This window comes from Vitis vinifera, chromosome 7 (assembly GCF_030704535.1).
Source record: "Vitis vinifera cultivar Pinot Noir 40024 chromosome 7, ASM3070453v1".
NCBI classification, from domain to species: domain Eukaryota; kingdom Viridiplantae; phylum Streptophyta; class Magnoliopsida; order Vitales; family Vitaceae; genus Vitis; species Vitis vinifera.
The window spans coordinates 2,620,976-2,634,922 of record NC_081811.1 but is presented as its reverse complement, the minus strand read 5'-3'; the positions used below and the strand labels follow the sequence as shown (position 1 = coordinate 2,634,922).

The following is a 13,947-nucleotide window of genomic DNA, read 5'->3' as shown; positions in this document are numbered from 1 at the left end:
AAAACTATTTTATGTTTTGTAAAACAAAATTCTATTTTCGAACCTGAAATGTTTTTAATATAATTTTTATTTTTAAAAATATGTTTTAAAAATAATTTTATATGTTATTATTTTATTTTAAATCATTCTTCATATTTATATAATTATTTTTTTAAATGATTATTAAAAAACCAATTGAAAGCAACTTAAATCAATTAAAAGATTCATTGAAAATCATATTTATATAATTATTTTTTAAACAACCCTTATAAAACAATTGAAATCTTGTTTATTATATTTAAAAACAAAAACAGAAAATAGTTTTAAAAAGCATATATGGTTCTAAGTGAAGAATTTGATAATTTAGCAATGAAAATAATGGGTCTTATTATTTCTTTTTAGAAATGTATACAAGAATGTATTATGAACTATAGAAAGAAAGAAATAATGAAAATCTTAAATCATGAGCATTGACTAGAAAAGTATGGTAGATGAAAAAGAGCCCATCGGACAAACTTTGTCCTTTCTGCTTCCTATCATTTACTTCCTTCCCTTAATACAAAGTTCTGAAAAATGTGCGTGAGTCCCCAAAACTACCATCTCTGATCACAAGGGATTTGAAAAAATCGAGGATGAATCCATATGCCTCTAAGCTTGATGCAGTCCTCAGATTTTTGGCTGCTCTGGATGCTCTCGTTCCTAATAAAGCAGTTCAAATCATCAAGCTCCACCAGTGTCCCACAAGTACTAATCGACACATTTTCCGTCAATCCCAACAGTTTCTTCATCTTATTCTGCTCAAAATAATCCCTACACGGCGAAAATGGCAGACACCGCTCACTACCCAACCAGTTTCCTCCCTTCTTCGCCCTTATCACCTGGTACCTGGTTCCGCTCTTGTTCTTCACATTAAACGTTAAAGCCCCAGTACCCGTGTCCAGGTAGTAGAAGTCTCCATTATGATAAGTGGCGCAAGTAATGGTTTTGAAGTGATTAATGTGATACATCAACGTATACTTGGTCCATTTTTTGTCTCCACGATGAAGCAAATGCAGCTCCAAGTTCATGGCATCGCTTCGGCCGATGACAGAGACGATGCAGTCTGGAGAAGTGGGTGGAGATGAGAAGGCGGCGACGTGATCAGAGAGTTGGGGGTGAAGGAAGTGGGGGAGTGCTATTTTGGCGGAGGAGAAGGGGCAGAGGAAGAAGATTGAGGCTGCTCTGAAGAGAAGAAGCCAGCCTTGGTAGGAGGCAATGCAGGTGGCGCCACTCATTTCTGGAATGTCAAGGTAGTAGTGTCCTATTGATTCTTTGTATAGGAGGCATTTTGAACCATTCCCACGGAGGAGTAGCCACGGTTTTTGATTTGGTGCAGACTCGATTTGAGCTGAAGCAGTCAAGGAAGCAGCATACCAGTGTTTGCAGATTCTGCGGAAGCAGAGAAGCTCGATTATGGTTAGGCGGAGGGCGATTAGGGTCAAGAGGTCTGAAGGAAGATCAGACCATGGTCTGGCCTCTTTGCTTCTGTAAATGCTGATGCTGACACTTCTAGCATCTCTGATTAAAACGTTTTATTTCCGTTAGTTCAAGCTTAGAAAGCACTACTTCCAAGGCAGAAATTTTGATAGAAAATGGGGTCCAGTGTGTCCATTGACAAGTTAAATACATAAACACCTAAAACAAAATCATAGAAACATTATATTACATTTTAGCAGTTAAAGAGAGTACGATATGCATATAAAACCCAAATTTTATAAGATTAAGTTATAAGAAAAATTAATAATTTAACATGATATCACAGTTTGATTCGATGAGAGGTTATACTTTGAGTCGTCTTTTCGTAATTTTCATATTTGGTTTCACATTTGTTTCTCCCCTTCCCCAATTTGCAGTTCTTTGCCTAGGTAAATCTCTGATTTAAACATTTTATTTCTATTAATTCAAGCTTAGAAAATATACTTCCATGCCATAAATTTTGATAGAAAATAAGGTACGATGTGTCCATTGACAAGCTACTTATAAAAACAAAAATTCAAACACAAGAATAAAACAAAATCATAGAAAAGTTATCGAACATTTTAATTTTAAAGAGAACATAATATGTATATTGAACCTAAATCCTACAAACTTCAGTTATTATGAAAATTGGCAATTTAATATGGTATCAAAATCTAGTTTGGCAGCAGGTCATATTTTTTATATTTTTGAGTCTTCTCTTCACAATTTGCATATTTGTTTTTCCTCTTACTCAATTTGCAGTTATTTGCCTATCTATCTTCCCCCAATTTGTCCACTTTGCTACTCTTTCCCTATATTTTTCTTCCCCAACTTAGAGTGTGTATCTCTCCATGATTTCTCTTCTTCCCCAATTTGTCATTATTTGTCTATGTATCTCTCCCCTAATTTGCTCAATTTGCAGTTCTTTATCTATGTATCTCTCCCTTAACTTGCAGTATGTACATCTTTTCACATACAAGTATGAACCCTTCCTCACATATTGAACCTAAATCCTGCAAGTTTAAGCTTTATATATATATATATAGATAAGAGTAAAAAAAATAAATACAAAAATGTCTCACTCAAGTGTCAAATGTCTCTTACTTCTTCCTTATATTGCAGAAATGTCTCACTCATTCAATCCCAGGTCCCACTCAATCAATGTCGGATGTTTTTTACCTTTCATCATATGTCTGTCCACTTGATATAATTTTTAGATGTTCATCTTCTTCTCATAATTTTTCCTCTCCATAACAGTTATGTTTGGAAGCCATATCTCCACATACGCTAAGGTTTGGAAACATTTTTAACTTTTAACTCAAAACCAAACCCAGATTCTATTCAACCTTGTCATGTCCATAACATATATCCACTTGGGAATTTGACAGAATGTGTATAATATACAAATCAATTGAATATGATGAGGTATGGAGATTCAGACATTGAACATTGGTCAATCAGTCAATTAAAGCTTTTATGTTTTAACACAAAAAAATTCATATTTACTTTTTGAAAATGATGATTTTGGAATATGATAATAACATATATAAGCTTCTTAAATTGTTGTGTTATGTTTATCAGTCCATTGGAGTTTTAAACACTATTATAACAAGGACCACCGACTGGAAGCTGGTTGGTTATATTATAGATTGTGAAGTTGCAATAACTACTATAGAGGATGCACCGAGAGGTACTTATTTATATTGCAATAGTACGAGTATTCTCTTCACTACTTGAAACTCTACTATTATGCATGTTCTTTGATTTCTATTAAGTATCTTATATTGCAACTATTAGAGTGAAAACATTTGTGTTGGTTGGAGTAGGAGAAGTGGTTAAATAATATCTACACGGTTGGAAGCAAATCTTTACAGTAATGGTTAACTCTCATCTTTTAGATAACACGAAGAAATTTATAATTTGTCTACTAATTGTGTCCATTCATTTAAGAGCAAAGTGTCACCCTCACTTGTTCTTTTATAAAAAACAAGAAGCTTTTGGACACATCTCTACAAATAGAGAAGCGTAAAGAATTCTAGAGAAAGTTAAATACATCCAAACATCTCTATACATAGATGGAAGAAGATAGAGTAGTGTGGAGATTTTTAAAGAGTTCCACTATTTTTCTTGTACATAGAATGAATTTGTATAAGGAATTCTAGAGACTTATAGAGAACTAAGTAACTCTTCCTGAGAGTTTTCTTAGTGCTTATAAATAGATGAAGACCTTATTTGATTAAGGGACTAAACACATAGTATTTTGCTTCTGTAAATGCTAATGCTGACACTTCTAGATACATCTCTGATTAAAACATTTTATTTCCATTAGTTCAAGCTTAGAAAGCTAGCACTACTTCCATGCCGAAAATTTTGATAGAAAATAAGGTACAATGTGTCCATTGACAAGTTAAATACATAAACACCAGGATAAAACAAAATCATAGAAACATTATATGACATTTTAACCGTTAGAAGAGAGTATGATATGCATATAAAACCTAAATCTTATAAGATTAAGTTATTAGAAAAATTAATAATTTAACATGATATCACAGTTTGGTTCAATGAGAGGTTATAATTTTTAGTGGTCTTTCGTTTGGTTCAATGAAAGGTTATACTTTTGAGTCGTCTTTTTGTAATTTTCATATTTGTTTTTCACATTTGTTTCTCCCCTTCGCCAATTTGCAGTGTTCTTTGTCCATGTATCTCTCCCCTAATTTGCCCAATTTGCAGTTCTTTGCCTAGGTACATATCTAATTTAAACGTTTTATTTCTATTAGTTCAAGCTTAGAAAATACTACTTCCATGCCATAAATTTTGATAGAAAATAAGGTACGATGTGTCCATTGACAAGCTACTTATAAAAACAAAAATTCAAACATAAGAATAAAACAAAATCATAGAAAAGTTATCGAACATTTTAATTTTAAAGAGAACATAATAGGTATATTGAACCTAAATCCTACAAACTTCAGTTATTATGAAAATTGGCAGTTTAATATGGTATCAAAATCTGGTTTGACAGCAGGTCATATTTTTTATATTTTTGAGTTGTCTCTTCACAATTTGCATATTTGTTTTTCCTCTTACTCAATTTGCAATTGTTTGATCTTCTCCCAATTTGCCCGCTTTGCAGCTCTTTCCCTATGTTTTTCTTCACCAACTTGGAGTGTGTATCTCTCCATGATTTCTCTTCTTCCCCAATTTATCGTTCTTTGTCTATGTATCTCTCCCCTAATTTGCTCAATTTGCAGTTTTTTATCTATGTAACTCTCCCTTAACTTGCAGTATGTGTATCTTTTCATGTACAAGTATAGACCCTTCCACACATATTTAACTCAAATCCTGCTAGTTTAAGTTTTTTTTAAAAAATAATATTACTAAAAGTAAAAATAAATAAATACAACTATTGCATATTATTAACTCATATGTCACTCCACTTGAAAGTTGAAACCATAAAAAAGGCAAGCGGGATGGCTCTCACTATTTCTCATATATAGTTTTTACATGCCCACCATTGTCTTACAACTTTTTTCATTCATAACCTAAGAGATTTACAAATTATCTCTACTAAAAATAGCTTTTTATCATATAAATCAATTAAGAAGGTATATATTGTCCAGAAAATGGTTACATATTCTATTTCATGCTAGCCCATGACAAAAAATACGAGTTCAAACACCAAAAAAATATATAAGGTAAATATGATCGATCAGTGAAGTAGTGAAGCCATAAAATCAAAGAACAAAACACCCACCCCATTATTCTTCTACGTTTGGATGGTGGAAGAGAATCCATGGTGGCAGAAGATTGAACCTGTAGGGAAGGTGGAAACTGGAAAATATACAAGATCAATAACAGTAAGAGAATACCTTAGGAGGTTATTTTATACCCACAGAGGAAGTTGAGAGGGATAGCTCTGTTGATTTTCTAGGTCTCTAGGTCGATTTTTTAGGAGAGTATCCACTGGCCCACTGTGAAAGTTAATTAGCGGGTACTGTCGTTCAAAACTCAACTAAATTCGGAAGAATGTTCTCATCTTATGGAATCATATTTGAATATTTGACGATAAATTTCGTGTCTTGCTAAAAACCCGATCCCTTTTCGTGAAGACAAAATATATATATATATTTTAACATAAATATCTTTAAATTTTTCATTTTGATAAAAAGTCAAATTGTGATTATATATGCAATTTCCAAAAAATTATTTTCTCAAATATGATATTATTTATCCTTTTAATTAAATATATTTTAATTTTAACTTCACACAAATTCATTCATTTCGTTTTGATTTTTTCTTTAAGCAAATTATTTTTACTATTATTAGTCTAATAAAAGACTTATGAGATTGGCTGAATTGATGCTATAGAAGTGTTAGTACACTGGGAAATTGATCTTCAATTTTGATTAATATTAATCATTCTCTTGTGGGATGATGTTTATATATATTTTATTTATTTATTATTTTATTAAAATTGGATAATTAAATTAAGGAACATAATAGTAAAGAAATTTTAGATCATATGTGATAACTATTTTTTAAAATGTTTTTCTACTTTTCATAATAAAAAACAAGAAAACACGTTTAATAATAATAATAAAGAAAATTGTTTTTTATTTTTTTATTTTTAAAAATAAAAAATATGATATTTTTAAATAATATAATTTAATTATTTTTTAAAAATAAAGCATAAAATATAAAATTTATTTTTAAAAATATTAAAAACAAACTAAGCAAATTTTTGTTCTATATGACAATAGAGAATAGTTCTCACTCATAAATTATTTCTTTGAACTGTTTTAAAAAATAGTTATTAAACGGGTTTTAATTAAAATTTAGAAAATTTTAATGGATGAACTGGAAACATCTAAAATTTAATTTTTTTTAATGAAAAAATATGTTAATATAGAATACATTTGTCATGGCTTTTAAATAACCTTTTTGTCCTTGAAGTTCATTCATCCAAACAACAAACTTTTAATATCAAACCATTTTTTGAAATTTTGTTTCGAAAATAGTTTTGTTTTTTATTTAATGATATATTTTCAATTTTTTTAAGTATCTTAAACAATAGAAAATATAGAGAAAACTTTAATTCTGTAGCATAAGTGTATAACACCTTTATAAAAAATAAAAGAAAACTATTTTTCATATTTAAATTTTAAAATAAAATTCCGTTCATTAAAATAATTGAAAAAAAAAACCCTTGAAAAATGCTCCAAACATCTCCTAACCTCCCTACCGCATTATGAATATGTTTTCAGTTAGATAAATAGAAAATTAAAATTAAAATAAAAAACCTTAAAACATTTAAAGCATGCATGTCTTAATTTTGATCTGCACCCATGACTTATTTCATTCCATATCCCATGTCATTTATTTATGATTTAAAATATATATATTTATATATATTTGGATTTTTTTAACGCAAAAACATAATTGTTAGATGAATCTAACTATTGAAAAAGGTATCAACATGGTGGGCATTTGGTCTAGTGGTATGATTCTCGCTTTGGGTGCGAGAGGTCCCGAGTTCGATTCTCGGAATGCCCCCTTTTTTATGGAAATTTGTTTTAATTTAGATTTTCTTTAGAAATTTTTGGACTCGCTTGAGTTACTTAAAATCGTTCAAAAATCATCAAGGAATTTTGGCTTTGTTTGGGAAGTATATTCAAAATAAGTTTTAAAATAAAATTAATTGGTTAAAAGGGTTAAAATAACCATTATATTTATGAATTTAACCTTTATATATATATATATATATATATATATATATATATATATATATATATATATATATATATATATTTTCATAAATAGTAACTAATTTTTAACATAAATGCTTTGACTATTTCAAGTATTTATATGTATGTTTTTTTTTTTTATTAAAAAAAATGTTTTTACAAGAAAAAATGAGATTATTTTTGACAAAATGTGAGCAAAAAAATGATGGACAAAAATTGTTTTACGATATTTTGTAAAAAAAAATCTATTTGAAAACTCGTGAAATGTTATTAACCTATCTTCTATATTTTTTAGGTTATATTAGATTTACGGAAAGTACTAAAAAAAAAATATTAAATAAAATGATTTTTTTCATAGGTTTAATTATGGAAAAATATAAATAAAAATCAAATATAATTAAAATTATTTAATCTTATTCTAATAAAGAAAAATAAGTTAAATAAATTTTAGAAAACATATAAAAATAATTATTAATTTTGAATTTATTTTTTATTTTCTTATGTTTTTTCTTTTCTTTTATTTTACCTTTCTATTTTATTTCCCTCAAATTTTTTGGAACCAAATCTAGCCTGAAAATATGTACCAATATAAAAAATCACTTAAAATAAATAAAGAATAAAATCACCAATTCTATTATTAAACAAGACCTTTATTTTTATCTCTTATCGTATATTTGCTTTTAAATAAAGAAAGAATAATATGATAAAAAAGAAATAATTACTTTTCGGGCATAAAGAAAAATATCAAATTTATTACTTTTTATGTAAAATTAACTAATTTGAATTAGAAAATTTAGAATTTCTTCGTGTTCTTTCACTCGTCTTGATATTTTTTTGTCGATCATGGTGTAAAACATCGATATATTTTCATTTAATTTTAGATTTGCGTCTTTTATTGCAATTATTTTACAACATTGACCATTTTTTGTACATTTTAGAATTAAATTGAAACATTTATTTTTAACGGCTTAATTTTGAAAAAATCAACATTGTATACGAAACGACATCGTTTTGATGCATTTTCATTTGCCCGTAAGGAAAGGCAGAGAACGGAGACAGAAGGTGAGATCAGCTCAGAGTTCCTCACAAAATCTGTGTTAGCTGTTTACCTGTTCAGGTCAGTTTCCAAATCAAGAAATCGAAAATTTTTGAGAATTCCGAGGCTTTCTATTTTTTATACTTGACTAAATTTATGTGTTGCGTTGTTGGAGGTTGAATCATCTGGTTGGGGTGTTTGTTTGTATGGAAAGAACTGGTCGTGAAGAAATTGTAGATTTATTGAGAAATGTATATTTTTTTATTTTGATTGTTTTGATGTTATTTTGAAATTGATAATTTTATAGGTTTTTGAGTTTTTCCTTTCTTTGCACTTTGGTCGCCAATTTACAGAATCCTATAGAGCGAGTTTTGAAATTTTTGAGAGAGATATAGGTTTTGAAGATTGGTGTTGGAGTTGTCTCTGAATTTTGGGAGAGAAAGGAGTGGCTACTGAGCAGTTGGTTTATGTGTGGAGTTCAAAATGAAAGGAAAATATAGAATAAGTTAAGAGTTCAAAATGTCTGTACTCCAATCCATCTCCATTTTTATTCCTCTTTTTGTGTGGAGGATGAAGAATTTAGGTTTTTATTTTTTCAATAATCATCAATATATTTCATTTTCCTTCTCATTCTGGATGACAATCAAAAGAGAATTTCAGAGTCCTTCATTTTCTTTTCCCTCTTTCCATGGTACTTTTTGAGATCAAAATGGATGATAATATTTTTTTCCAATGATACATCCATTATGAAGAGCTCTTTGTTTATGGCCAACTATGATTTTTTTCCCCAATTAGTACCAACCACATCATGCCACCATCACACCATTACTACTACATCAATTCCACTACAACTTTTTCCTCATGTTCCCCATTCAGGTTTATGCTTCAGCCACTTTATTTGTATATGCATGAGAGTGTGTGTGTGTGTGTAGAACCCATAGACATTCCTTGCAGCCATCTCAATCCAAGATATTGTGCATTGAGTAACTTACCAAAGAAATATATACCTGTTGCACTCAATGCAATTAAAAGTGAAACAACACAGGGAGAAGGACTGGTGAAGTGAATAATTCCACTAGTATCATGTACGTTTTTTCCCTTTAAATCATAGATATCCCTATTGCGAGCATCTTGATGCAATGTGTATTGCATTAAATGGAAATACAAGCAGAATAAAACAGGAAGAAAGCAAATGCTGGAGCTCATGTTTGGGTAACTGGCAATCACATCTGAGACTACTGAAATAAAATCTGTGAAAATTCCATCAAAAATCAAAATTCATCTATAACCCTTTTTCAGAATTTTTATTTTTTTGATAGGCATTTTTTAAGAAAATGTCAAATTCGCTCTTTCAGGATCTCAACAATTTGGAGGATTCCACTACACCTATGGACATTATGAAAGTGGAAAGGGAGTCTTGAAGAAAGCTTTACCCTTTGGTAAATAAGCAGTTCCTCTAATTTTGTAGAAATATGGGAGTTTCTCTAGAAGGGAATGAGAATTGATGTTCTGAAAATCCTAATGCAGAATGAAGCATGAAAGGGTCACATGATCTCAAATAATTTTAGGACTAAGGATGGGAAGATCCAAAAGATAATTAGCAATGTCATCTATGATATGATGGAGGAGCAGGAAAGGAGGCTAACAGTGACGATGATGGTTGGTCTTTGGAAAAAGGTTTCTGAATGAGGATGCAAATTATATCATGGAATGTTAGAGGTCTTCATGATCCAGATAAAGGGAGAGTAATTAAATCCTGTTTGCTTGCTAAGAATCCAAGTTTCGTTTGCTTACGTGAAACAAAAACCAGTTCTATGACTCTCAGGATGATTAGGAGCCTAGGAATTGGTTGGACTTTAGGGTGGAGTTCTTTGGATGCTAGGGGGACAGCAGAAGGTATTTTTTTATTATGGGATTTGAGAGTTTTGAAATGCCTTGATATGGAGGTAGGGGCTTATTGCATTTATTGTTGATTCAAGAATGATGGTTTTTCCTAGATGTTCACATGGATTTATTGCCCATTCAAGGGTGGAGAGGAGAGGTGGGAGGAGTTGGCTGCAACCGGAGGCCTTTGGGACAAGCCTTGGTGTTTTCAAGGGATTTCAATGTGATTCATTTTCTAAGCTACAACATAAATGACAGTCCTTGTTAGGATAAAACCCTTAAAAGCATGATATGATATAATAAATTTGGAAGTTATTATTTAAATGATATTCCAGTTTTACTTTTATTTATCCTTATTCCATGCATTGTTCTTTATGAGCATTCTCGCTTAACATCTCTTGCATTGTACATGACTTAAGTGTATTAGGAGTTGTACGAAAGATCCAAGTCATGGCTTCCTTACAAGTAAATGACTCGGTCATAGTCGATTCATAGACTTAGGCAATCCATTAGAAGTTGTAGTGCATTACCTCATAATTGGAGGGATGACCGGTCTTGGCTATTGGGATAGGTTTCCCATGGTAAGTCACTAGTGTGTATGGTTACACAATAGGAGGATTTGTAACTCAAGGATATTAGAGGTAATCTTGAAAAGCTGATAGTTTTCACCTTGTTAAACTATGGACACCAGTTCATGGGGAAACTAAACGCAATGAATAGCAAGTCACGAATAGGAGCACTTAGTGTCTCATTGTTATTTACATAGGGTATTGAAGTTCAATTGATTCTCTATAATGGGATATTGAATTAACTTTAAAATTGGATTATGAGGGAGCCAACACTGTCCTATGGGTCCCGGTGGTCCTCTCTTGAGCTCATATACCTTGTTGGCACAGTTTGTGAGAGTTGGATTGACTCTAGGTTCACTTTTGTGCATAAGAGCATTTTGATAATTACGCAAGATTGCATAGGGATAAGTGAATAAGGTTTTTGGATTAGGCTAATTGATTAATTAATATACCCTGTTGGGTTAATTAATCAATTAAGACTCGTTTTGGGCTAGTTTAACTCAAGTCACTTAAGCCCATTGGGGAACCATACAAATATCCCCATAGGGGTTAGGGTTTTCATAGTTTTTTCCATAAAGTTGTCTTCCAGTTCCAAAGAGAAAAAGAGTCATAGTCTCCACCCTCTCTTCCCTCCATCGAACGTGTGCCAAGATCAAGGAAGAGTCATTGGGCGGAAGATCTCTGGTCTACAAGACTTTTGAAAACATCGATTTGATTCTTCAACACTTGGAGTTTAAGGTTTGGGAACATCTAAACCTAAAGGTTAGTACTTTAACCCTAAAGATCAATTTTTTGAAAAATTGGTATTGCTTTTATTACTATATCTAAGATGCCAACAGTCCATTGATCATCAATTAGGGAATTTTCTAAATTCATTGTGGAGGTTGAGCTGGTGGATCCACCTTTATTAGGAGGTGGTTATACTCGGAGAAGAGGTCAGGATGGCCTTTCCATATCCCATCTGGACTGCTTTCTCTTTTTTGGCCTGTATTAGATTATTTGTCCCTTTTATTGGATTATGGGCTGATTAGAAAAGGAAAGACGCCATTTGAATTTGAAAATATGTGATGAAACCTGAAAGTGGACGGTTTTGGTGAGTTGATCAAATCTTGGTAGCAAAATTATGAGATTTGGGCAATCATAATTATGTGGTTGCCAAAAAATTTAAAATCCTTGGAAAAGGACATAAAAAAATGGAGCAATGAGGTATTTGGCAATGTATCTTTTTGGAGAGAGCTGACCTTGCACAAAATAAGAAGATGGTACATTAAAGAAAGTGAAGAGTTTTTGTTCAAAGGAGGATAATGAGAACCAAAGACTGGTCATGGAAGAATTTAACAATTTAGCCATCATGGAAGAAATTTGTGGAAACAGAATTTAAGGCCTTGTAGCTTAAGGAAGAGGACCAAAACATGAAAATTTTCTGTCAAAGGGCTAATGCTTATGGAATAGGAAACTCTATTATCATAATTAAGGTGAATGGGAAGTGGTTGATTGAGGAAGAAGACTTACAGGGTGAGATTTCTTCTTCCTCCTTTTTTGGGTCTCTGTTTGAGAATCCCCAGATTAGAAGACCTGATGTAGGAGTGCTCTTCTTTTGTGGCGGAGGAGGTGATTGGGAAGGTAGCATTTAGGTTACCAAACTGCTTTTGTGAGGGGATGGTTGATGGGAGGAGTGAAGACAAATTTTAGTGCAGCATTGATCTCTCTAATGAGGCTATAAACCAAGGAAAGAATGCTCTAAGGTGAGCATACTGAGCAAGCTCAATATAAGAAAAACCTATGTTCATGTGAATGGGAACTTTCTCCTTTCAACCATGGAAAATGAGGGTTTTGGGGAAAAAATTGTTGAAATAGATGCTATTTTATACGTCTAGAGTGCAAATTTGGTTTTGATCAATAATACAAAGTTTTCTAGTGCTTTAGGGAATTAAGAAAAGGGGACTCTCTTTTCCTTTATCCTTTTGTTCTTGTTACGAAGGTTCTCAAGCCTGAAAATCAATCTTCAAGAGAATGAATTGATCCTTGTTGTCAAGGTACTGGAGGGCATGCTTGGTTGGTTGTTTTCCCTCTACATATCTTGGATTACCTTTGGGATCATCTCATAGATCTTGTATATGTGGGATTCAATGGAAGAAAGATTTGAAAAAAGATTAGCCTATAGGAGAGGCACTACTTATCAAATTGGGGAAGATTTCATCAAGAGCACCCTTTCATTCTTCCAGTTCACTTTATGTCTTATTTTTAGTTCCCAGAAAAAGTGAGGTTAGACTGGAAAAAATTCAAAGAGATTTCTTATGGGGAAATCATTTGAAGGGAAAGAATATGCACTCTTGTGAATTTGGCAACGATCTGCAAGGATAAAAGAATGGAAGATTGAGAATTAGGAGGCTGAATCATTTGAATTAAGTTCTGCTAAGCAAATAATTCTAGAGATATGCTCATGAGCATGATAGCTTGTCGAGGAGAATCATCCATGGAAAGTGTTGAGAGGTGGATGGAGGTTGATGCATTACAGAGGTGAGAGAGACCATTTAATGTGGGGATATGGAAAGAAATTAGTAGATGCTTGGCAGAATTCAGCCTTAAAACTTCAATTTTGGCCAAGAATGATAGATAGTGTTGAGAGAGAGAGAGAAAGGAGAAAAACCTTATTCTCATTCATATGTTTTCTACTTACAGTTGGAGATATATATATACAAGGCTAGGAGTCCTAACTACCATACATGTGACCTATATTAACAAGGAAAAATAATATACTATAAATACATTATATTCAACACTCCCCCTCAAGCTAGAGCATATATGTCATATGCACCAAGCTTGTTACAAATATATTTAATCCTAGGACCTCTGAGAGATTTAGTGAAGATGTCTGCTAGTTGATCATTTGAATTAACAAAACTTGTAGCAACACATCCTGATGCGATCTTCTCTCTAATGAAATGACAGTCGACTTCAATATGCTTGGTCCTTTCATGAAAGACTGGATTGGATGCAATATGTAATGCGGCCTGGTTATCACAGATGAGTTTCATCTGTTCATCCTTTCCAAATCTCAACTCCTGAAGAAGATGTCTCAACCATATGAGTTCACATGTTGCCAAAGCCATAGCTCAATACTCGGCTTCAGCGCTAGATCTGGCCACTACATCTTGTTTCTTACTCTTCCAAGATATTAGATTACCTCCAATAAAAACACAGTACCCTGAAGTGGAACGTCTATCTGTGGGTG

The 13,947-nt window shown here is 31.9% G+C and overlaps 1 protein-coding gene and 1 non-coding gene across 2 annotated transcripts; one reads left to right on the top strand and one right to left on the bottom strand.

Annotated features, from left to right (window-relative positions):
* Positions 1–367: 367 nt before the first annotated feature.
* LOC104879768 (uncharacterized) lies at positions 368–1,609 on the bottom strand. Its single transcript, XM_010653777.3, has one exon. The coding sequence runs from the start codon at positions 1,251–1,253 to the stop codon at positions 573–575; it is 681 nt and encodes a 226-aa protein (XP_010652079.3). The 5' UTR covers positions 1,254–1,609; the 3' UTR covers positions 368–572.
* Positions 1,610–6,960: 5,351 nt separating this feature from the next.
* On the top strand, positions 6,961–7,032 carry TRNAP-UGG (transfer RNA proline (anticodon UGG)). The gene has a single exon. It is a non-coding gene; the product is annotated as a tRNA-Pro (tRNA).
* Positions 7,033–13,947: the final 6,915 nt, after the last annotated feature.

Bases quoted from the DNA above. Each gene is read 5' to 3' on its own strand.
- LOC104879768 (XM_010653777.3), bottom strand. From the start codon at position 1,253: ATGAGTGGCGCCACCTGCATTGCCTCCTACCAAGGCTGGCTTCTTCTC.